Genomic DNA, 26,406 nt, shown 5'->3' on the forward strand with positions numbered 1-26,406 from the left:
CCGTCTGGGAAGAAGTGAGGAGCACCTCTGCCCGGCCGCCCCATCTGGGAAGTGAGGAGCGCCTCTGCCCGGCCGCCCCGTCTGGGAAGAAGTGAGGAGCGCTTCTGCCCGGCCGCCCCATCTGGGAAGTGAAGAGCGCCTCTGCCCGGCCGCCCCGTCCGGGAAGAAGTGAGGAGCGCCTCTGCCCTGCCGCCCTGTCCGGGAAGAAGTGAGGAGCGCCTCTGCCCGGCCGCCCTGTCCGGGAAGAAGTGAGGAGCCCCTCTGCCCGGCCGCCCCGTCTGGGAAGTGAGGAGCGCCTCTGCCCGGCCGCCCCGTCTGGGAAATGAGGAGCGCCTCTGCCCGGCCACCCATCGTCTGGGAAGTGAGGAGCACCTCTGCCCGGCCACGCATCGTCTGGGAAGTGAGGAGCACCTCTGCCCGGCCACCCATCATCTGGGAAGTGAGGAGCGCCTCTGCCCGGCCGCCCCGTCTGGGAAGTGAGGAGCACCTCTGCCCGGCCGCCCCGTCTGGGAAGAAGTGAGGAGCGCCTCTGCCCGGCCGCCCCATCTGGGAAGAAGTGAGGAGCACCTCTGCCCGGGCGCTCTGTCCGGGAAGAGGTGAGGAGCGCCTCTGCCCGGCCGCCCCGTCCGGGAAGAGGTGAGGAGTGCCTCTGCCCGGCCGCCCCATCTGGGAAGAGGTGAGGGGTGCCTCTGCCCGGCCGCCCCGTCTGGGAAGTGAGGAGCGCCTCTGCCCGGCCACCCATCGTCTGGGAAGTGAGGAGCGCCTCTGCCCGGCCACCCATCGTCTGGGAAGTGAGGAGCGCCTCTGCCCGGCCACCCATCGTCTGGGAAGTGAGGAGCGCCTCTGCCCGGCCACCCATCGTCTGGGAAGTGAGGAGCGCCTCTGCCCGGCCACCTATCGTCTGGGAGGTGAGGAGCGCCTCTGCCCGGCCGCCCCGTCTGGGAGGTGAGGAGCGCCTCTGCCAGGCCGCCCCATCCGGGAAGAAGTGAGGAGCGCCTCTGCCCGGCCGCCCCGTCCGGAAGAAGTGAGGAGCGCCTCTGCCCGGCCGCCCCATGTCTGGGAAGAAGTGAGGAGCGCCTCTGCCCGGCCGCCCCATGTCTGGGAAGAAGTGAGGAGCGCCTCTGCCTGGCCACCCATCGTCTGGGAAGTGAGGAGCGCCTCGGCCCGGCCGCCCCGTCTGGGAAGTGAGGAGCGCCTCTGCCCAGCCGCCCCGTCTGGGAAGTGAGGAGCGCCTCTGCCCGGCCACCCATCGTCTGGGAAGTGAGGAGCGCCTCTGCCCGGCCACCCATCGTCTGGGAAGTGAGGAGCACCTCTGCCCGGCCACCCATCGTCTGGGAAGTGAGGAGCGCCTCTGCCCGGCCACCCATCGTCTGGGAAGTGAGGAGCGCCTCTGCCCGGCCGCCCCGTCTGGGAAGAAGTGAGGAGCGCCTCTGCCCGGCTGCCCCGTCTGGGAAGAAGTGAGGAGCGCCTCTGCCCGGCTGCCCCGTCTGGGAAGAAGTGAGGAGCGCCTCTGCCCGGGCGCCCCGTCCGGGAAGAAGTGAGGAGCGCCTCTGCCCGGCCGCCCCGTCCGGGAAGAGGTGAGGAGTGCCTCTGCCCAGCCGCCCCGTCCGGGAAGAGGTGAGGGGTGCCTCTGCCCGGCCCCCCCGTCTGGGAAGTGAGGAGCGCCTCTGCCCGGCCACCCATCGTCTGGGAAGTGAGGAGCGCCTCTGCCCGGCCACCCATCGTCTGGGAAGTGAGGAGCGCCTCTGCCCGGCCACCCATCGTCTGGGAAGTGAGGAGCGCCTCTGCCCGGCCACCTATCGTCTGGGAGGTGAGGAGCGCCTCTGCCCGGCCGCCCCGTCTGGGAGGTGAGGAGCGCCTCTGCCCGGCCGCCCCGTCCGGGAAGAAGTGAGGAGCGCCTCTGCCCGGCCGCCCCGTCCGGGAAGAAGTGAGGAGCGCCTCTGCCCGGCCGCCCCGTCCGGAAGAAGTGAGGAGCGCCTCTGCCCGGCCGCCCCGTCCAGGAAGAAGTGAGGAGCGCCTCTGCCCGGCCGCCCCATCTGGGAAATGAGGAGCGCCTCTGCCCGGCCACCCATCGTCTGGGAAGTGAGGAGCGCCTCTGCCCGGCCACCCATCGTCTGGGAAGTGAGGAGCGCCTCGGCCCGGCCGCCCCGTCTGGGAAGTGAGGAGCGCCTCTGCCCAGCCGCCCCGTCTGGGAAGTGAGGAGCGCCTCTGCCCGGCCACCCATCGTCTGGGAAGTGAGGAGCGCCTCTGCCCGGCCACCCATCGTCTGGGAAGTGAGGAGCGCCTCTGCCCGGCCACCTATCGTCTGGGAAGAAGTGAGGAGCGCCTCTGCCCGGCCGCCCCATGTCTGGGAAGAAGTGAGGAGCGCCTCTGCCCGGCCGCTCCGTCTGGGAGGTCTACCACGGAGGCCAGAAGCAATGTGGGGGCTGGACGTGGTGGCTCACGCCTGTGGTCCTGGCACTCTGGGGGGCGAGGCGGGTTGATCACTTCGGGCTAGGAGTTCGAGACCAGTCTGGCCAACTTGGCGAAACATGAAAAATACAACAGACAAACCAACCAACCAACTCAGTGACAACAAAACAGGTCTACCCTGGAATCATACTCTAATTTCTTCTATTTTCCTCCCTTTCTGATCCTTTATCCCACTTTCTTTTTCTTCCTCTTCCTTCTCCCTCTTCTTTGTCAAATAGAGGATTGAGTTATTATCACTGATCCATATAAAGTCCCTCTCTCATTTATTTTAACTCCCACCCCCCATTTCTATTCCCCGACTTTCCATGTGTAACCTTCCTAATATGTTTGATATGCATCTTTTTGTTTGTATGTATTTTTAGAAAATGTTTATTGTTTTTGTGTGCAAAAAAAATCAGTAAAAAAAATAAATAAATAAATAAATAAAACTATTTAACTAGGTTACAGATTATACGTTGCAGAACAGAAATAAATAAGACTGGATTGGTAAAAACCGGCCCATGTATACAGGGAGTTAAAAGTCACGCCAAGGGATTTAGATTTGATACAGAAGAGAAACGCCAAGCTGCTGAAGGTTTTACAACATGAGAGTAACACAGTGAAAGATACTTATCACAGGACTTGAATAACTCGGAAATCTCAGTTCAATTTTTAAATTTTGTTTCTTTTCTTTCTTTCAGATACCTCAAAAGGGAACTGATGTAAGTCTAACAACACAGAAGGAAATAAAAGTGCCTGTGATTAAAGTGCTTTAAAATGATTAGCCACTTGGAACATTCCTCTGGGGACTCAAAGGCAGAGCTTAGTCTCTTCAATCAGCATTAGAAATTAGTTTAGCCCTATAGATGTCTGACCCTCTGCTTGAAAGACTCATAAGGTCATCCTGAATATCAGCCTTAATTATTTATTTCTGAAAGGTGGTGCAGGTAATACATGAAATATTTAGGGTTCAGTGCTAGGGAGAAATACCAGATTTTTATCACCAGGATTTGGAGAGATTTGATACTTATACAGGACAGAATATCTACTGCAGCTGGATTCCAGTTTTTAAAGAGGCAACCTGTTCTAACTGTGGTATAAGTTAACGTCTAGAATCTGCAGTTAGACTCCCCAGATAATTTGCCATAAACATCAACATCCCCTCTCTTTCTTGCCACCATACTCATAAGCTGCCAGGAATGGACAGAAGAATAAATGGGTCTTTGAGCTTCAGTCCCTGTACTCAGGACCATTGATTAGTTTGTGTGGCCTATAAGAAACAAAGCCTACCTTTCTAAGGAGTGAAGGAAGTTAGAGATGCTATTCCGCAGGCTCACATCTGCCACGTGGAGGGCCCCACACACAACCCCCAACATGGTGTCAGGTCGCTCAGCCTGAAAGGAGGAAAAAGAGGGCAGATCGAATGCATGGTCACTTGGCACCACAGCCTCTCAAATGAAATCAGGCTCAAATTTGTTGTGATGAAACAGCTAGCAATGAAAATCTCCATTCTCACTGCCCGACTGATTTTTTAGATAAAAACGAACACATTCACTTTTAGAATTTGAAGAGAAATGAAAAACAACTTCACCATTTGAAGAGAAATGAAAAACAACTTTCTTCTTCTCTCTCCCTAAGACTTCCACTGAGCCAATCATTGAGTAGCTCAAAAATAGGCTTCTGACAGAAATAAATTTAAAAAGACACAGCGATTTGGCTACTGATAATCTCAAAGAAAAACGGTGTATAGCCAAAATTTGGACCTCCAAATTATATGAATCTAACGATTTTATACAAAATCTTGGATAATTTAGCATAGCCCCAGGAATTAAGGAATAAGTGATAACTCTTGATCTAAATGAGGCCTCTCTCTTCAGCATCTGGTAGATACAGAAGTTGGCAACTATGGACCAGATTTAACATTAAATGAAGAAAAAGAAAGTAATTCAATCTCTGCATGCCTCTCTTCAAATATACCTCAGGAAGTAATGCTAGAACATAAAATGACTGTGTTACACAAGCACAGGAACCATCAGAGTGCTAAAATTACACTGACTCCTAGATTTTTCCAGGTAGATCAAGAACAATTTACATTAGAATCAAAAAATTTCATTTAGTGACAGGGATTGAGCACACAAGTCTATAAAAACCCAATCCCAGCATCTGTTTGTGCAAGTGGAGAAATACACACCTGTACTTTTTCTGCTATCAGTCTGTCCAGCCAGCCAGTATCAATTCTGTTCATCTGAAAGCTTTCAGTCTCTAACAATTTGATCAGGTATTCAACTGTAGTTCGAAAGTCACCCCGAATAGACAGCTCCTTCAAAGCCACCACCATGTTTCTGGGAGAAGAACAGATGTCAATCTGTTTCAGCAACAAACACTTTTAATGTTTTTCAATCATTTTAAAGATCTGTTTGGCCAGGCGTGGTGGCTCACCCGTAATCCTAACACTTTGGGAGGCCAAGACAGGCGGATCACGAAGTCAGGAGACCGAGACCATCCTGGCTAACATGGTGAAACCCTGTCTCTACTAAAAATACAAAAAATTAGCCAGGCATGGTGGCGGGCGCCTGTAGTCCCAGCTACTCGGGAGGCTGAGGCAGGAGAATGGCGTGAACCCAGGAGGCGGAGCTTGCAGTGAGCCGAGATCACACCACTGCACTCCAGCCTGGGCAACTGAGTGAGACTCTGTCCCCCACAAAAAAATAAAAGTAAAAATAAAAGAAAGAACTGTTTCATTCCTTTGGAATCTTGAGAGGGAGAGAGGCAGTTCCAAAAACAAATAAGGGTGCACATGTTAAGTGTGCTCATTCATGTGCATTCAAGAGAGGAAAATTTGCAAAAAGTCAGAAAACGTATGAATTCTAACTGATATTACCATAAGAACATCAGCAAATCAGAAACATTTCATTATAATGAGTACAGAACAAATTATAACAAATTATATGCAAACCACCCTCAGCTTTTATTTACTAAGTTTCCCTTATTCCATTCATTTATTGTTGGCTAACAAGAATTAGGGCATTAATTCTCCCTATCCTTATACCTTATTTATTTTATGTATAATTTATATACAATAAAATATGCTTATTTTAAGTATACAGTTCAATGAATTTTCCCAAGTGCTTAATTTAAAGATTTCCATACAGTGAAGCAACTCTCTGGGTGCAGTCATATATCAGCCTGACACTGCATGTGACAGTGTTTTTTTTAAACTGCATTTTGGATATCTATGCAATGATTTGCTCATTACTTTTATTACTTCCCAGTTAAGTGCAAAGTGATCCAATTTTAGCAGAATTTCAAATACTATGGGGCTTTTCTGTATATTTATGCCTAGTGTCTATCCCACATGGGACAGGTACTTACTTCAACAAATACTAATTATGTACCTCATATTAATAAGACACATACTATGATTGTAAGGAAGAAAGAACATAAATACAATAATCATTTTCAAAATATATGGCAGAATATCATCAATGCCAGTCAGAATACTTACACAAAGTTCTGGAGAGGATGTAAAAAGGGAGAAATTCATTTCCCTACAGTTTCATGAAAAATGTGGAATCTGACATGGGCTAAAGTGTAGCTGATAATTATAACTGTGAGAGGAATCATATCCCAGGTGGTCCAGGCATTCCCTCAGCCTAAAATATTATTCTGTTGCCTACCTCTGTCCTCCTTTCTATGTCCTCCTTTGACCTGACTTACTTCTACAAACTTCAATTATCAATCTAGACGTCACTGTCTTCTGGGATACCTTCCCAGAACCCCTCTAGACTGAGTTAGTTGACTCATCTGTATGATCCTATAATGCCCTTAAATAATCTGACTATCATCATACTTAATACATTGTATTTTAACTGCCAATTGTCTTACACCCTCTGGATTGTAAAGTTTTGTGAGGACAGAGATTCTATTTTGGACGTCACTGTATTGCCAGAACCGGTAGATAGTAGATACTCAGTAAATATTTGTTGAATAGAACAAATGAATGGGCCTGGCACAGTGGCTCACACCTGTAATCCCAGCACTTTGGGAGGCCGAGGTGGGCAGATCACTTGAGGTCAGGAATTCGAGACCAGCCTGGCTGACATGATGAAACCCGTCTCTACTACAAATACAAAAACTAGCTGGGTGTGGTGGTGGGCACTCCACGTCAGAAAAAAAAAAAAAAGAATAAATGAATGAACAGAAGAAATAGCAAGAACAAAGAAGCAGAGGGAAGAAAATACAGATTGACAAAATCAGCCGGGCATGGTGGCACGTGCCTGTAATCCCAGTTACTCAGGAAGCTGAGGCAGGAGAATCACTTGAACCCAAGAGGAAGAGGCTACAGTGAGCTGAGATCGTGCCACTGCACTCCAGCCTGGGCGACAGAACAAGACTCTGTCTCAAAAAAAAAGGAAAATACAGCTTGAGTTCAGGGAATGGTATGATTGAAGCAGAGGTATAAGAATAGGAATGAGTGGCTAATCCATTCAACCAATGTTTACTGAATGCCTACTATGTTCAGGGGAGATAGCAGTAACAAGACACAGTCCTTTTCTCATGGTATTTAGATTATGACCCATGGGAAATTATACTGGAATATACGAGTTGGGGCATTCTGGCAAACAAGAGTCCAAACCCCAAGCTGAGATATAGACCTAATGTAATGAAGAAATAAGAAACAAAGAAAGCTCTAAGCTGAAGAATGAACTTTTGGCATAGTGTCAAGAAGGAGACTTATTGTAGACAACGTATTTTTAACATGCTAAAAATTAAGCTAGCTAGCTTTGTACTGTAGACAAATGTACAGAGCTGGTCAGAAATAAGGAACAAGGCTTCTGGATTGGGTTGTAGGACATTCCCTGAAGAAAATACACAGTGGTCTGCCAAATCAGGACTTAAACGTAAATGCCAACAGAGGCCAGTCTGGGAACATAAATGAGTGAGGCAGACTGAATAGGAGCTGTGTTAACTACAAAGTTTATGTCCCATCGAAAAGAAGCAGCCACACAAAACTAGCCGTTTTTTGTTTGTTTTTTGTTTTTTTGAGACAGAGTTTTGCTCTTGTTGCCCAGGCTGGAGTGCAATGGCGTGATCTTGGCTCACTGCAACCTCAGCCTACTGGGTTCAAGTGATTCTCCTGCCTCAGCTTCCCGAGTAGCTGGGATTACAGGCACTTGCCATCACGCCTGGCTAATTTTTGTATTTTCAGCAGAGACGGGGTTTCACCATATTGGCGACGTTGGTCTCAAACTCCTGACCTTAAGTGATCTGCCCACCTCGGGCTCCCAAAGTGCTGTGATTACAGGTGTGAGCCACCGTGCCCAGGCAAAATTAGCTAACTTTTAACAACTAGAATGTAAAACCAATGTTGTCATTATAGTCCTACTTTTAAGAGCTAGCAGAAATCCATATTTTGATTTCAATCTCCTGATTTTTTAATATTGTCAAACTAAAAAAATTAACACTCTGTGAGCCCATCAAAACACATCTGTACGTTGAGACTCACCAGAAAGCCAACAATGTGCAAGCTCTAGTGTAAACCTTTTTCACTTTGCAGAGCATAATATGGCAGTGAATATGCTTAAAAGGCAACTTCATACCAATTTTTTTTCTGGTAGCAGTGTTTTAATTTTGAAAAATTCCACTTATAGTTTTGAAGAATGAGAAGAAATGTCAAGGACAAAATAGAGAAATAATGAGATTTCCCTACTTCTAAAAATAATATTAAAAACTAACTAATCAAGGCTGGGTGCAGTGGCTCATGCCTATAATACCAGCACTTTGTGGGGCCATTAGAGCCCAGGAGTTTGAGACTAGCCTGGGCAACAATGGGAGACCCCATCTCTACAAAAAATTTAAAATTAGCCGGACATGGTGATGCACACCTGCAGTCCCAGCAATTCAAGAGGCTGAGGCAAAAGGACTGCTTGAGCCCAGGAGGTCGAGGTTTCAGTGAGCTATGACGGCACCACTGCATTCCAGCCTGGGTGACAGAGCAAGACTCTGCCTCTTAAAATTAATGCAGGAAATTGATAAAAATATAAAACTAATCAATAAGTGTTTATTAATACAAATAACCATATATTCGGATTAAGAAATTACTAATAAACAAATGCTATTTACTAGTAATTAATACTAATAAACACTTATTAATTACCTACTCCGTGTACAGTTCAAAGGTAAAGGGAATGGTATTAAATGTTTGATACAAGGCAATAAACCATTAAAAAACAGAAAAGAACTAGTTCAAGTTTCAATTTTGGATAGATATTCCAAAAGACCTAAACTGTTAAAATTACCTCCTTCAGCCCTATGTTTTAGGCAAGCAAAAGTGCTGTTAATTTAATATTCATTGTTTATGATTAATAGAATATTATCTAACATTTATGATATAGCAGTTATATTTGCATAAGCTGTTATATATTTTACAGCACACTAAGGTCTCTTATACTAGCAATGTAGACAGTTTCTTTATGTCCTTTTCATAATATGAGCAGTATAATTTTATTATTTTAAATAACTATAAGAGTACATCATGGTGACTATGGCTCATAACAATAGATTGTGTACTTGAAAATTGCTAATAGATTTTAAGTCTTCTCACAAGAAAAAAATAAAAGTCTATGATTTATTTGATACCTAGTTCTTGGCCAAGAATCTACCTCCCCTCAATAACAGTACTGTTCCTGTGGAAAACTAAGATACCTTTAAAGCAATCAATTTTATATATTTATCAAAAACACTTGAAAGGAAAAATACTTCAAAAGGCTCAGAACAACAAACAGAAAAACATCTCCAAGCACTGCATAATTTAATACAACATGAATGCAAGTACAATTAAAGATATTCAAAATTTCTTCAAAAAGGTTATATTATTACTTTGACAGCAGATGATTCCTATTCCCATGCTCACACCTTCACTTAATATTAGCACAAATTTATTTTGTAAAATGCAATCAAATGCTATTATACTCACGAAATTGCCTCCTCTCTGTTTTCTCCCCAAGAAAAGCAGTGACCAAACTGAGAATCAGCAAATTCATGAAGTCCCCCTGCAGCAGCAACACTGAAATATCCCCAAACATTCTTATTGCTGCGGAAATTTAGTTCCTGAACTGTTCCTGAGCTGGGCTTAAAACCCTGTTAGAGAATGAAGAATGAGAGACCATATTATGTTTCGAAGGAAGAGAAGATTTATATATTGTTTAAGTTCTGTGTTAATCACACATGGAAGCAGAGAAGACACACGAAAATTATAAAGGCCAAGACCCAGTGCTACAGACCCACTGAAGACTCTACAGTGACTTAAGTGGGATTAAATAACCAATAAAGCAACGACCATTTACTTATCTGCTCTGAGAAACCTCTATATTTCCCACTCCAGAGGAAGTCCCAAGATATTTCAGAATTATACTCTCAGATACTGTCTTAACATTAAAGTTCATTAAAAAGCGGTATAAACCTTTTAAGTGATGGGTTACCTCATCTGGATTTTCACTAGTGATCCGAGCAGCAATAACATGGCCCCTTGGGCAAGGAACGTGTGCAGAATCTTCAAAATCAATGGGAGAATCACCCCAGGGAGATACCCCGTACATCATACGGATATCCTTGATTCTATATAGAGGAATCCCCATGGCAATCTGAAAGGTAATAAAACACACATCTTTAATTTTTCAGTTACTTCCCTTAAAGTGTAGAGGCTATCAGATAACCTAAAATATTTTTATTTTTGGAGCCGCTCCCTAAAACATTCTATTTTTATAACCTGTATTCTAAAATCATCAACTCTAAGTTGCTTGAAATACAATATATCACTACAGATAAGTAGTTAGAATATTCTCCACTTCTAAAGAAGTCCCCACATTCCTAATGCAACAGACACAAGTTCCCCTCTTGTCATTTCTCCATCACGAAATAAGAATGAAAATATCCAACAGAGGAGTAAATGTTAATAGCTATCCAAAAACAGACAGCTAGAAAGTCTTACTTGTGTCATAATTATCTCTTCCATCCCTGCAAACCACTGGAGGAAGTAAGTAAATCTTTAATCTTTAATAGGAACCCAGAAGGTGTTCTCGATGTGGGCAAATAATGTTAGATAAAAATAATATCAAGCCTTATCATTAAGTATTACTGCTTTCCATAATATTTGTTTCCTGGGCTGAGAGAAGACAATAATATTGACAGCAAGCACTTTACAAATTATAAAAATATATGTGTGCTACCACACTCTTGTAAGGAAAAACTTCAACCACTAATCTCTGATGCAGAATTATTTCAATAAAGAACACTAGTAAAAAAAAAAAATGAGTAGGGAATAATTATAATACAAAGTTGTGAAGTTTACTATAGCTAAATAATTGAATAAAGCATACGTTATTAACATTTATTTCTAAAACATGACACATTATATCAGATGTGTCTGGCTAGAAAAAGTAACATTCCTACGTCTGTACTACATCAGGAAAACCAAACCACACATGCATAACCCATACAGCGTGAAAGAGAAATGACCATTAGGTGTGACTCAGATAGGAGGTGCTTTTCTCTTATCACACACTGGTTAAACCCATTTTCCAGGCCTCTCTGACTTTTCTAGGCTCTGCAACCCAGATCAGGGAGACTCACCTGGAGCTGTGCTGCAGGGAGATTGACATCAGCCACCATCTCTGTACAAGGGTGCTCTACCTGTAGCCGAGGATTCAATTCCAGAAAGTAGAAGCTGCCATCCTGGCTGTACAGGTATTCCACAGTCCCAGCACTCACATAACCCACCATTTTGGCAAGTTTCACCGCACACTCAAAGAAGAGAGATAAGCAAACATAAGTATCTCACCTTATCCAACTGCTAGACCACTAGAGCCTCTCAGACTCAACTGTTCAGTGTGTATAAGAGCCATCAAAAGCTTTTAGCCACATGAGAGCACATTTCTGATTATTACACAATATCCCTGGACAAGGATGAAAAACTCAGTGAAAAATTGGGAGAAAAGAGTATTTTTCACTTTGCATCAAAAGCAACCTCACCTCATCAGACATAAATGCATGCAGACAAAAAAACATGGGGACAGACTCTTGTCCAGTTTCCAGTATTTCCAATATGCTCCTCTTCTTCCTAGAAACATAGCTAACTAGCTAGAGACTTTTTTTTTTTTGGAGACAGAGTCTCACTCTGTCTCCCAGGCTGGAGTGAAGTGGCACAATCTCGTGGCTCACTGCAAACTCTGCCTCCCGGGTTCAAGTGATTCTCCTGCCTCAGCCCCCCAGGTAGCTGAGATTACAGGCATGCACCACCATGCCTGGCTAATTTTTGTATTTTTAGTAGAGATGGGGTTTCCCCATGTTGGCCAGCCTGGTCTCAAACTCCTGACCTCAGGTGATCTACTCGCCTTGCCCTACCAAAGTGCTGGGATTACAGGCATGAGCCACCATGCCTGGCCTGGTTAGTGGCTAAGTTTTGACAAACAGGACATCAGCATTGGTAAGTGATATGCATAATTCCTAAGTCATATATACATATGTATTTTTTTTTTTTGGAGATGGAGTCTCGCTTTGTCACCCAGGATGGAGCACAGTGGCACAATCTCTGCTCACTGCAACCTCCGCCTCTCGGGTTCAAGTGATTCTCCTACCTCAGCCTCCTGAGTAGCTGGGATCACAGGCACATGCCACCATGTCAGGCTAATTTTTGTATCTTTAGTAGAGATGGGTTTTCGTCATGTTGGCCAGGCTGGTCTCGAACTCCTGATCTCAGGTGATGCGCCCACCTCAGCCTCCTAAAGTGCTGGGATTATTGGCGTGAGCCACAGCACCCGGCCCTAAGTCATATTTTGAAAAGGAAATGTCTCATTCTCTATTTCTGGCTTTTTCCTTCTTATTCACTGGAACATGGTCATGATAGTATAAGCCAGCTTCAATCATGCAAATGAGAACACACTAAGAACAGCAAGAAAAGAAAGAAAGGAAAAGAAAAGAAAAGAAAAGAACGAACCTGAATCCCAAGATGGCCTCGTGGAATAAAACACTTCCACCAGCCCTGAAAAGCTCACCTCAGGCTAGGATGGGAGAGAAAAATAAACTTCTATTTTGGGGGGGTCCGCTGTGTTTTTTGGACCTTTTTGTTATAGCAGTTTAACCTGTATCCTAATCGATACAGGAATTATTAAGTGCAGGTAGAATGTTGCTGTTTAAAAATATTAAAATATGAGATGCTAGCTTAGCAAAAGGGTAGTGGGTAGCACAGAAACAGATACTGCAGGCTGGAAACACAACATTTGGTAAACTGTTTCCTACAATAACTTGGAATACTGACAACACACCAACTAACCCTTAAAAAAGATGGTCTGAAAGGGTCAGAGTGTCGAAAAAGCCAACTTCTTTTGTATTCCCCCAAACAGAAAATGAGATTATCACCCTGAAGCAACTCAGTGTCAAAGACCAAACGTGCTGCTTTAGTTTCAGCTGGCCCCAAGATAGCCAGTATTAAATCGAGGCAAGAGAGATGGGCTAAGCACAAAAGCCAGTAAATAATAGAAGAAAAGTTTCTATATCTAGAAGAAATCTATGAGTATGATTAATCCAACCCAAAGCTGATTGCAAGCAAATAGCTCAGAAGCTTAGTAAGTATTTGAAGGAATTGTATTTCTAAACAAACCACAAACCTGGCCTTGAAAAGCCAGTGACTGATGATTGGGATATTTGTGCCCTCAATCCTGCACCAGCAGGAAGTGGGTGGTGAAAGTTATGCCAAAGAAGGCATAGTCTCCAAAGCCCAACTCACAGAGAAAACTGAATGAAGAAGAACTTCCCAGAAAACAATGTCAGGTGTCTTGAAGGACAATGAACAAGGGATTTACTCCCTTATTGCACTTCTCTGGAGTGTGCAGTAGCAGAACCAGGGACAGCCAGAAGGTCTAACTGAGGTAGTATTCTATTATATAGCAGGGAATCATTGCAATTCCTACCTAACGAGGAGGATTTGATAACTGCTGTGGACCAATGATTGCTATGTATTTTTCATTTTTCCAAATGAGAGTTATCCTGTTCCTATTCCATCATTGTATATTGGGTGTATGGTGAAGGCAAGGGAGTTATGATAACGGGTAAATAACTTGTATTTTGAGTCACTGGCCCATGAAAAGCCACAATACATATCTAATGGAGAGGAATATACATCATATAGAGATCCGGAATCACCTCCAGTAATAACCCATCCAGTTACTAGTAACTAGACGGGGCTTCGGGCTGTCTTCCTTGGACAAAGGCTATGTGTTTTCTAAAAGTAGGAAAAACGATAAAGGGATAATGGGTAACCAGAGGAACAGACTGAGGCACAGATTATGAAATGCCCTCCAGTGACTTTTCCCTACTTCATCATTTTAGGAATAAAATCGAAATTTTTGCTGAGCACATGGTCACCCAGTTAGTGACCACAATTCCTAACATCCTTTGTGCTAGGTATAATTGTGTAACTGAATTTTGTCCAGTGGAATGTGAGCAGAAGTGACGTATGTGACTTCAAGATCATGCTTCCATATGCTTGCCCTCCACATCCTCTGTCTCTTCCTCCCACAGGCCACAATGTGAACATAATCTTGTGTGAGTTAGCTGAATCATGAAGATGACAATGTCCAAGAGCAAAGTTTGGCAAACTTTTTTGGTAAAGCGCCAGATAGTAATTATTTTCAATTTTGTGGGCCATATAGCCTCTGTCACAACTATTCAATTCTACCATTATAGTGATAAAGCAGCCATAAATAACACATAAATAAATGAGCATCATGTGTTCCAACAAAATTTTATTTACAAAAACAGGCAACAGGTGAGCAATAAACCTGTTTCTGGTAACAGCTCATCTCTGAACTATGATGAAAGAGAAATAGAAACTTATACCTTGTTTAAGCCACTGTATTTTGCTTATTTATTTATTTGTTTTGAGATGGGGTCTTGCTCTGTCACCCAGGTTGGAGTGCAGTAGCATCATCAAGGCTCACTGCAGCTTTGACCTCCCAGTGTCAAGTGATCCTCCCACCTCAGCCTCCCAAGCAGCTGAGAGTACAGACATGTGCCATGACACTCAGCTAATTTTTGTATTTTTAGTAGAGACAGGGTTTCACCATATTGCCCAGGCCAGTCTCGAATTCCAGGGCTCAAGTGATCTGTCCGCCTTAGCCTCCTAAAGTGCTAGGATTACAGGCAAGAGCCACCATGCTCGGCCAAGCCACTATATTTTGAAGCCATCTTTATTACAGCAGTTCAAGAGTACATCATAATATATACACAACATTGGAAATAGACCTCTAACACACATGAAATATATTTTGAAGAATATATTTTGATGTAGAGACTGGGTTAGGACTCCAGAAAAGACTATCTTCAGGCCTCTAAACTATAGTTATTCCGAAGGCATCGTTCATGACTTTGAGAAACTATTTTCTATACAAAAAGATAGAATGTGTGAACTCTGAAGATATTTAGAGGACTTTCCAAAAAAGATAATAGAGTTGATTAAATTCAGCTGAAGACTTGATGATACTCAACCCAGCAAATAAAACTACCTGATTATGAGCCTCTTAAAAATTAAAAATTTCAAAACATTTCTCTTCTTTATCCCTGTATTCCGAAATGGTACACTGATTTTTTTTAGAAAGCGTTAACTACTTTTAGAGCTTGCCATGTTCCTTGACAATTCTCTTAGTGGGAGAACAGTAGAATTTTTTTCTCTAAGAAAAGGATATAATTTTATTAATTATTCAGAATCGTTGCTTAAAATCCCATTGTTCTCAGATTGGTACATGAACTGAATGAAAAATGTTCTGTGTAAGAAAACATAAAGTAAGCCTTTTAATATATGTACCTGTTCCATGTGTTCAAATACTGCTGGAGTAGCAATAGTAGCAGGGGCTTCTTCAATAATCTTCTGATGCCTGCGTTGTACAGAGCAATCACGACCAAACAAAGAGATAGCATTGCCATATTGGTCTGCTAAGATCTGCACCTCCAGATGACGAGATTGTTTGGCTAGTCTCATCACAAATATGGGAGATCCAGGAACTTCAGCTTGAACCTGTATTAGAAAAGGGGGGAAAAAAAAAACATTTCTTAAATTTTAAACTTTTTATCTATCTTGATAAGCTACTGTGATTTCAACAAACAGATGTCCAGAAGTGTCAGGAACCATGTTAATCAGCAGAAATACAAAACTGAATAAAATACAGTCCATGCTGTCGTCTTTAATATCTTTAAGATGCTGCATTCTTACATAATCAATATTAATTGATAAATATGAAAACATACGAACATCTGGTGCATCACAAAGGTAAACAACAAAATATTTGAAAACATAGGCACATACACAAATCCAACAACAGGGCAAAATACTGCCATCCTGTACTCTGTACAACCAAACGTACAACTTGTTCCAGACAAGATACTTTCCTGGTTCACATTACATCATATATGGTATTGTTGCAGCCAAAGGACTTTCATCTTTAGTTTTGAAGAATATTACCGTTGGGGACAGAATTCTAAAATGGTAACTATTTTTTTTCTCAGCACTTTAAATAATCCCAATGATTTTTGGCTTTCACTGTTTCTACTGAGATGCCAACTGTCAATCTTATTGTTACTCTTTTGAAAGTAATCTTTATTCCTCAGCTGGTTTAAGATTTTCTCTCTTTCTGTCTTTTATAGTGGGGAGAGTGGTAGATTTACGCTGATAAGCATAGATGTGGTTCTTTGTATTTGTCCTGCTTAAGGCTCATAGTGCTTTTTGAATCTGTCCTTGGTATCTTTTAACTGTTCAAAGAAATTCTTAGCTTTTCTCTCTTCAAATATGGCTTCTGCTTCATCATTTCTTCAAATATTGCTTCTGCTCCATTCTCTTTCTCTTCTCCTCTGAGACTTAAAGTACATGATGTTAGACCATTTCACATAACCCATATGTCTTTTATGCTCTGTATCTTTTTTGCTCTGTTTTGCCATGTAGCAAGTCATCTCAAAACTCAGTGGCTTGCTTAGAACATCAACCTTTTATGATGCTGTTCTCATCTGGGCAGTTCTTCTGGTCTTGCACTTATATACATATCATCATCTGGTAGCTTGAGTGGGGTAGAATGGTCTCACTCAGATGTCTGGTGATTTGTGCTGACTGCTGGCTGGTAGGTCTAGGGAGCCTCAGCTGGAATCGTTCATCTCCAATGCAGGTGGCTTCTCATTCTCCAGCAGGCTAGACTAGGCTTCTTCAGTGATGTATTCCAAGAGGGGAAGAAGCTGTAAGGCCTCTTGAGGTCTAGGCTCTAGAATTTACACATCACTTTGGCCACATTCTAATGGTCTAAGCAAGCCACAAAGCCAGCTAAGATTCAAGGGGTAGGGAAAATAGATGCCACCCCTGGAGGGGAGGAACAGCAAAGTCACATTGCAAAGAGTGTACATACAGGAATGGGAGGAGTTATTGTGGCCATCTCTTGCAAACAACTTACTATGCTCTACCCTGTGGCCACAATAATTCACATACCTCCCTCATGCAAAACAGGCTCACCCCCTCCCAAGACCCCCAAAGTCTCATCCAATCATGGCATTGGGCTTGATGTCTATTTTCTCATGAGTCATGTCCAGAAGAAAATGAGGTTCCTTGGGTGCAACTCCTCAGGTACAGTTTCTCTTGATCCAAAGACCTGGGAACTAAAAAGACAAGTTATCTGCCCCAACACTCCCAATATTTATGACGATATTGGGAGAGGATAACTGCAAATGAGACTGCTGTTCAAAGAGGAGGAAATAGGAGGTACATAGTAGTCATTGGTCCACAGCAATCCTGAAATCCAGATAGGTACATGCTGTCAGATTCTCTTACTCCAGGGTCAGGAATGCTTTTCGTTTTGTTTTGTTTTGTTTTGTTTTTCAGGGTCTAGTTTGGTTCCCTGGGAGTGGGTCCTTAATCCATGGCATCCCCTGCTCCTAGCTCTGCCCTCTGGGCTCCTGACTCCACTCTCTGAGAAATCTCTTTTTATTTGAAATGACAGCTGTTTACAGCTGAATAGCTTTCTGTCTGCTTCCTGCCCATTAAAAAGTTTAAGGCTCAGAGGTCACTTTTCATTTTGAACTGTTTCTGGCCCTTTCAGTCCCTTGATGCATTCATCAACACAAGTCTCTTGACAACTTTGTGGGTTTCCTATGAATCATATTGGGGTTCACCTCTCACCCAAAGAGACACATCCACAACTCATGTCTGCATAGACCTCTCTATACTTTGGGCATGTCAGGATGCTGTGAGACAGTACCCTTAAGATACTTAGGGCCAGGCGTGGTGGCTTATGTCTGTGATCCCAGCACTTTGGGAGGCCAAGGTGGGAGGATCATCTGATGTCAGGAGTTCGAGACCAGCCTGAGCAACATGGTGAAACCTCATCTCTAGTCAAAACACAAAAACTAGCCAGGCATTGTGGTGGGCACCTGTAATCCCAACTACTCGGGAGGCTGAGGCAGGAGAATCACTTAAATCTGGGAGGTGGAGGTTGCAGTGAGCCGAGATCGCGCCACTGCACTCCAGCCTGGGTGACAGAGTGAGACTCCCTCTCAAAAAAAGAAAAAAAAGAAGATAGTTAGAAGCATGTTTCCAGCTGAAAGGGTTAAAAAAAAAAAAGATACTTAGAAGCATCTTTCTAGCTGAAAGGGTAATTTATTAGCTACTACCTTAAAGATTTCTGAGGCCTTAAAGTCACAGGCACTCTTGACTTGGTCTTTACTCCGAGGCATTTTTTACTTTGCAAATCTTTTGCCAGCTGGAGAGACTCAGGATGAGAAACAATTCTATTTTCAACAAGTTCTGGGTCCTTTACATTTCTGTAAATTCTGTAAATTCTGCTTGCAAGCAAAACATCTTCTCTAGCTTACCTCTCTTTTACAGTTTCTTAGCATAAGCAACTAGAAGCACTCCACAGATACTTTAAACACTTGTAGAGAGCTCCTTAACCAGATCCATGACTTCATTAAATATATTATTTGTCTTCCAAGTTACCTCAGATAACATTTTTTACCAATTATTCCATTATTACAGAACGTGGATCTTTTTTCCAGACTCCAGTAACAATTACTACACTGCTTTTCCAGTCTCCCTTAACAATTCATCATTCTTCCAGTCTTCATTAACATCCTCCTCACCAATTTTCCAGCCTACACCTATGAGCCACTTTTAAAGTCAATGTCTTAGGTTTTACTTTTCTGTTATGGCAACATCATACCGTTAGGTATCAATTTCTGTGTCAATTATCCATTGATACCTAACAAACTACCAAAATCTTAGTGACTTGGTATAGCAACCATTTTATTTTATTTGCTCATGAGTGTGTGGATCAGCATTGTGAACTGGGCACAACTGACAGTTCTGATCTTGCCTGGTGTAACTCATGCAGCTATAGTCATCTGGCAGCTCAACTGGGGTTAGATGGTCAAATATGGTCTCATTTACATGTCTCAAATGTGGTGCTGCTGACTGTCAGCTAGTAGGACTACGAGGCCTTAGCTGGGACAACTCATCTCTGCTCATGTGACCTCTCCTTCTCCAGTAGGCTAGAATAGGCTCTTCACATGATAGTCTGAGGGCTCGCTCCAAGACAGCAAGAGCAACAACTACAAAACCATCTGAAGTTTAGGCCTCAGAACTTGTATACCATTTCTGACACATTCTATTGGCCAAAACAAGTCACAAGCCCAGCTGAAATTCAAGGGTTGGGGAAAAAAGACTCTACTTCTTGATAGGAGGAGCTGCAAAATAATGGTGCGCAGAGTAGGTACATAGAAATGGAAAGAGTTATCATGATCATCTTTGCAAATAATTTCTCACATTGCTCTATGTTTTTCATCCTTTTGTCTCTCTTCATGCTTCAGTTTGAATTTCCTTCTGATCTACTCACCAGTCATTAATTATTTATCTTTTTCTAGATTTTTTGTTTTGTCACCCAGGCTGGAATGCAGTGGCATGACCATAGCTCAAGGCAGCCTCAAACTCCTGGGCTCAGGGGATTCTCCTATCTCAGTCTCCAGTGCCAGTTACTGATTCTCTTCAACTGCATCTAATACGCTATAATTTTAAACTCCTATATTGACTTCTTCCTCTTCCTCCTCCTCCTCTTCTTCTTCTTCTTCTTCTTCTTCTTCTTCTTCTTCTTCTTCTTCTTCTTCTTTTTTAGACAGGGTCTCACTCTGTCACCCAGACTGGAGTGCAGTGGCACAATCTCAGCTCACTGCAGCCTCTGCCTCCTGGGTTCAAGTGATTCTCCCGCCTCAGCCACCCAAGTAGCTGGGATTACAGGCATGTGCCACCAGGCCCAGCTAATTTTTATATTTTTAGTAGAGACGGGGTTTCATCATGTTGGCCAGGCTGATCTTGAACCCCTGACTTCAAGTGATCTACCTGCCTCAGCCTCCCAAAGTGCTGGGATAATAGGCATGAGCCACCATGCCCGGCTACTGATATTGACTTCTTAATTTTAGTTGTTGCATTTTCAGTTCTAGAACTTTTGTTTCTTCTTTATGGTTTCCAGTTCTCTACCAAAATTCTCAATCTTGCCTTTAATTTCCTTTAATATGTTAAGCAGAATTACTTTAAAGTCCTTGTCTGATAAGCTCATTATCTAAACCTGCTGTGGGTCTGTTTCTACTGTTTTGTTCTTCTTGGTTTTCAATCATCTAATTTTGTATGCCTATTTTCAACTGAGTGGTTGATATGCTGTAAGAAAAATTAATAGAAATAATTTTAAGTTCTGGATGTTATCTTTCTCTGGAAAGGATTTGCATTTGCTTCCTGCAGGTGTCTAGAAGCACTAGCAATCCTAAAACATCTTGCTTAAATCAGAGGTTGAATGTTTTGAAGCCAAGATTTAGTCCCTGTGAGGGCTAGTCTATTTCCAGTTCACCCTTTCTCCCATGATGTAGTCAGTCCTTAAAGATCCTAACCTAAAATGTGGGAGGTTTTCCAGGGCACCCCTCCCCAGGAAGCCCTCTTAGTCTTTTAAGACTGTTGAAAACTTATCAGCCTTTCAGATGCTTCTTCTTGAACTAGAAGATATATCTAGGGGAAAAGTAGCCTCATATGTCAGGCTCACATCTCTGGGTTTCCTTTTTCTCCTATATGTTAGCCCCATAATTTTTCACTGTCTTGAATGGTCTCTAATGCCATAAAATGTAATATACATATATATATATATATATATATAATATATATATATTATATATTTATTTATAAATATATATATTTATATATATATATATATATAAAGAAATCTGGTTCAGCTTTTCTAGTTTGTTCCCAATGGGAGGATTGGTTTATTCAGCCAACTAGTATTGAAACTTAACGACTTTCACAGAAAACCTCCCCTTAGTGTTTTAAGACTTTTCCACTATTTGATTCCATACGTAATGAGTAGTTTTGAAATGTCTGTAAGAGTTAACATTAATTAACATGCCTTTTTTTTCTTTTTGCTTCTAAGAGCAAAGTCTTTTTCTCTAGACCCTCTGAGTCACTGATCTACCTATGAAATTAGAATTCAATGAAAAAAATGTAAAAAAAAAAAAACAACCCAAGGTAATATTCAATTTCTGACACTTAAAATAGGATAATGTGGCAAAACAATACCTTATTTATTGATTTATTTATTTTACAATTTTTTGTAGAGATAGAGTCTCACTTTATCTTCCAGACTGATCTCAAATTTCTGGCTTCAAGCAATGCCCCCGCTTTAGACTCCCAAAGTGCTAGGATTATAGGCATAAACCACCAAGCCCGGCCAAGACAACACCTTTATCACTTCCTTTATCTAGTACAGATGCTCTTTGACTTACAATAAGGTTATGTCCCAATAAACCCAACATAAGTTGAAAATGTTCTAAGTCAAAATTGCATTTAATATACCTAACTAATGAACATCATAGATTAGTCTAGCCTACCTCAAATGTGCTTAAAACACATTAGCCTACAGTTGGGCAAAATCTTCTAACACAAAGCCTGTATTATAATATAGTGTTGACTATCTCATGTAGTTTACTGAATGTTGTACTGAAAGTGAAAAACAATAGCTGTATGGGCACTCAAAGTAAGATTTATACTGAATGCATTATCACCTGCACACCATTGTAAAGTTGTTTGTTTGTTGATTGACTTTGTAGGTTGAAATTTTAAGTGGGGGACCACCTGTATATGAAATCATGGAAGACCCAGCTCGTAAGATTTTCCTTTTAAGTCTTGACAGTGAAGCAAGGAGTTTGCTGCTAAGTGTTTTAAGAAAAAAAAAAAAGCCAAATAAAAGGTGGCATGGCACACTAGTAAAAGAAGTGCAAAGTAGAAGATGATAAGGAAACTATGAAAAAGAGGGAAGCTAGGAGAGTGAAAAGAGCAGACTTCTGTACCAATTTTCCATTTTTTGCCAAGTCTTTTACTATGTATTGGTGGGAGGAAAAAAAGTGAGTTAAATATGTGAGGGTAACTCTGAGGGCAGAACAAAAAGAGACCCCTGTCTCCCTTTTCTCATTCTGCTTAAGATTCTAAAAAGACATCACTTCTTTGGTCATCTCTACAACCAATGTATAGAATGGCCACATCAACTTGGCTACAAAGCAGAGGGTAAGGCAAAGATAGATCCTACATCGAGCTTTCCTGAGTCACTCTCAGTTCCTATATACTGTGGGCCTGCCATAGGGTTCCTGTGCCAGGGTGTGGTGGCCTTGCAGCCCGGGCTAGGGTATAGACTGCTGGGACAGCAAGGTAGATGAGACATATGATAGAAACTCAGAGGTCTCTAGGCAATGTGAACTAAAGTGAGAAAAAGTCAATCAGAGAGCCTGGGCCTGGCCAAGCCAAGAGCAACCATATCAGTATCATACCACCATACCACATATTACCTACAAAGTCAGCAGAACAGGGGCACAAAAATATAGAAAGGTATTGATTTTTCTTTGCCATTATGAGGTCTTATAAGCCATACGCACCATGTAGGGAAGAGCTATCTGAGAAACTGAGGATGTTTACATAAGACAGAATAACTCTACTGTTTGAATTACCTAATTAAATAAAACTTAAAATTGAGTTGGACATTTCATTAACCTTTTTTCTCTGCTAATATGTAGGTAGAAACTAGAGAGAAAGACCATTAGCTATAGATAAAATTAAAAATTAAATATTTTCTGGACATCCAAATTATAGTATGAGTTAAATCATGTATCTCTGATATACATGTTAGTTCAAACAAACAAAAACAGCTTATACTCTACCTGTCTGAAGAGATTAGGGAAGTCATCTGCATTGTTGACTTTTCTAATTCCCTTCCCTCCTCCTCCCTCTGAGGCCTTGATCATTACTGGATATCCAACTTCCTCAGCTGCCTTCAAGAAGGAAGAAAAAAAAATAGAAGATACAGTGTTATTACTAGGGAAGGAGAAAACTGGCATTTTTCTCCCTTTAAGAATGCAGTCATTTAGTAAGTCTAAATACAGTAAAATAGAAAGATCTCCAAGATACACTATTAGGTGAAAAAATAAATAGTAGAACAATATTTGTAGTATCAGGTTGAACCAAAAGAAATTGCCTTTTTCATAGATTAAAAAAAATGACTGAATATAGGCAATTTCTTATGGTTCAATCTAAAGTAATGTCACATGGGTCAAAAACAAAATTATATATGCATTCATACACCCACACATGTAAGTGCAAAGAAGTGAAGTCCAGAGTACATACCGGCAATGATTTAGAAAAGAAAGATGGGTCCAGGCACAGTGGCTAACGCCTGTAATCACAGCACTTTGGGAGGCCAAGGCGGGTGGATCACCTGAGGTCGGGAGTTCAAGACCAGCCTGACCAACATGGAGAAACCCCGTCTCTACTAAAAATACAAAATTAGCTGGGTGTGATGGCGCATGCCTGTAATCCCAGCTACTCGGGAGGCTGAGGCAGGAGAATCGCTTGAACCTGGGAGGTGGAGGTTGCAGTGAGCCAAGATCACGCCATTGCACTCCAGCCTGGGCAACAAGAGCGAAACTCCATCTCAAAAAAACAAAAACAAAAAACAAAGAAAGATGCGTGGATATAAACTTTCCTTTTTCACTGTATATATTTCTGCATTATTGGAATTTCTTGCTTATAGTATGCAGGTATCCATGTATTACAATAAAAAAAAAAGACATAAGGAGTTCACTTAAAATAAGCTGAAATGGGGTTGGTTGCAGTGGCTCATGCCTGTAATCCCAACACTTTGAGAGGCTGAGGCAGGTGGATCACCTGAGGTCAGGAGTTCGAGATCAGCCTGGCCAACATGGTGAAACCCCTGGCCCTATTAAAAATACAAAAAATTAGCTGGGCGTATACTGCATGCCTATAATTCCAGAGGCTGCAGCACGAGAATTGCTTGAACCTGGGAGGCAAAGGTTGCAATGAGCCAAGATCGTGCCAATGCATTCCAGCTTGGGCAACAAAGTGAGACCCTGTCTCAATAAAATAACCAAGTCATTCCTTTGTCAAAATATTCCAGTCTTTTAAGGTTTTGCTACATTATAAGAATATCTTTAAAATGTATCACCAGGCCTAGCCCAGTGCTTCACACCTGTAATCCCAGCACTTTGGGAGGCCAAAGTGGGTGGATCACTTGAGGTCAGGAGTTGGAGACCAGCCAGCCCAACTTGGTGAAACCCTGTCTGCACTAAAAATACAAAAATTAGCTGGTCATGGTGGCGGGCACCTGTAATCACAGCTACTCGGGAGGCTGAGGCAGGAGAATCACTTGAATCTGGGAAGTGGAGGTTACGGTGAACCAAGATGGCATCACTGTACTCCAGCCTGGGCAACAGAGTGAGACTCCAACCCAAAAAAATAAAATAAAAAAAGTATCACCCAGAAAAAGAACATTTCAATTTTTAATCTGTGTCAATCAATTACTTAATGAATGAAAATCTTTTACTCACAGTCTCACCTTTTCTAATGTTTCTTTAACTCTATTCTTTTCTATGCTCATATAAACAGAGTTAGTATGATGAACTCAATTGCTGAGTGATAGATGATCAAAGAGATAGCACAAGTGTGGAAAAAGACTTAAAAAAAAGGGAGGTATCCCACAGGAGGTCAGTAAGTAAGAAGGTAGGCCTTTTAAAAATATATGAAAGCTTTAGTTACAGGTCGCCCATTAAAAATATTTTGGAAGAATTTTAACACTTTAATATAATGTTAAGTAAGGAGCGGGGAGGTAGAAGGACAAAAAAATATTAAGTAGAAAAAAGTATTATGATTACCAACACAATACATATAGTAAGACCCAAAACTTATAATTATCATAATTATAAGTATAGGAGTCTATTAATAAAGATTTTTATATGATATAAATCTATGAGTTGAAAAAGGATAAAAAAATATGAATAGGTTAATGGGCATTATCTTTGGATGGTGTGTTTGCATGTGGCTTTATCATCATCTTTGGCTTTTCAAATTTTCTACCAGAAAATGCTATTTATAATTATAACCAGAAAAAATAAAAAAGAATGTTAGTCGATAACCAAAATAGCTAGAATAGCTAGTTCCTTACAAAGAGCTTCTACTCTTTTGCAAATTATAACAAACAAAATAAAGCATTTGCAATTCAATTAGAAATATTAATTCTTCTTATTAAGGAGATTACAGGATGTTTAACTTAAAATGCAAACAATACAGCAAAATTATTTGAACATTCAGCATCCCTCTTGAATTTACATGACACAAGTCAAACTCAAGCAGCGTATTTTTCTACATTAGCCTCTTTCATTATACCTGGAAGCACAACCAACACTTTATTTATAAAAGTGAAAGGGGAACAAATTGGAGGGAACTATAAGGAAAGAAAAGGTAATGTTGGGGAAAGGATCTCCTTTTGCCTAGGTTCACATTTCTACATGAATAGACAATAATTAAGAGTAACACTTTCAGTCTTTCTGGGTTCACTCCCTTGCTCCTCCCCAAGGGAAAAATAATAAATTATGTGATTGGTCAACTTGGAAGGAGGGACTGAATATGCATAGCTCAGCCTCTTCCCCTTTGGGATCAGCCCACTGCACAGGACATATGCTCTTTGTCAGCTCTCAGCCATACACTAAGCTGAATTAAGCTCTCTCTCTGTCGGGGGAAATCTGTGGTCATTCAGCACTGCCAGTAACCAGTGGGTAAGTGAGCCTGCTTAACTCTGGTGTTCAGTTTACAAATCTGAATGTTGCTACGCACTTAAGCCATTTTCACCAACATCTCTGTTCGTAATAAAGCTGACTGTTTGATCTCTGCTTCCTGGCTTCTTGGTTCTGAATTCAACCAGTGGAAAAAGTATGTTGTTTGTTGTCCCCGCCCTCACACACTAACAGGTGGTAGAGAGAGAGAGAATCAGCACCTCCTTAAAACTCTGACTTAATCACCTAAGAAATGTTCTGTCCAGATGAGCAGCCTGCTTCAAAATGAATTTAGATTGTTTACATTTAAAGTCACTTCCTCAATCTGTACTTTTTAAAGGCAAAAGACTTACGCAATCTAAAGAGAAACCAGAGTATTCTATACTTTTAAACTACACCTCCTGGTCTTACATCCCTAACACCACCTTGGGTGTATATCACGAGCCAGGCTCCCAATCTCCACATTTGTGACTATAATTGGTCAGTTGAAAGGTATCACTCCCTGGAGTTAGTAACCTACCTGTAGCCCATCATCCACATCTTTCACATAACCTTTTTCATATAGCTCCTGGGGAACATTTAAGATACGTTTTGAAAAATCATTTTCCTGCCAGTCCACACGAAGACCTGCAACAGACAATAGCAACTTAGGGCAATTACAAGAGCTTCTGCTCTTGTCAATTTTCTGCTCTGCATTCTTTGAAATGCTATCATATTTATCCAAAACTGAGAGTGTATGGGAGAAAGAAGGATGCCATAAAACCCTGATCAGTCCTTGGG

At 41.9% G+C, this 26,406-nt stretch overlaps 1 protein-coding gene across 5 annotated transcripts in view; it reads right to left on the reverse strand.

The window, feature by feature from the left end:
* Window positions 1-26,406, reverse strand: part of ACACA (acetyl-CoA carboxylase alpha) — a 337,027-nt gene that overhangs the window by 164,315 nt on the left and 146,306 nt on the right. For all 5 annotated transcript variants that reach the window (XM_030808066.1, XM_030808070.1, XM_030808067.1 and 2 more), the window contains 8 exons: window positions 26,147-26,253; window positions 22,723-22,833; window positions 15,311-15,520; window positions 11,083-11,253; window positions 9,933-10,094; window positions 9,428-9,591; window positions 4,643-4,793; window positions 3,742-3,845 (listed from right to left, as the gene is read on the reverse strand). In XM_030808066.1, the coding sequence (XP_030663926.1) occupies window positions 3,742-3,845; window positions 4,643-4,793; window positions 9,428-9,591; window positions 9,933-10,094; window positions 11,083-11,253; window positions 15,311-15,520; window positions 22,723-22,833; window positions 26,147-26,253 (1,180 nt within the window). The remainder of the gene's footprint in view (window positions 1-3,741; window positions 3,846-4,642; window positions 4,794-9,427; window positions 9,592-9,932; window positions 10,095-11,082; window positions 11,254-15,310; window positions 15,521-22,722; window positions 22,834-26,146; window positions 26,254-26,406) is intronic.

This window comes from Nomascus leucogenys, unplaced genomic scaffold (assembly GCF_006542625.1).
Source record: "Nomascus leucogenys isolate Asia unplaced genomic scaffold, Asia_NLE_v1 Super-Scaffold_258, whole genome shotgun sequence".
Taxonomy (NCBI): domain Eukaryota; kingdom Metazoa; phylum Chordata; class Mammalia; order Primates; family Hylobatidae; genus Nomascus; species Nomascus leucogenys.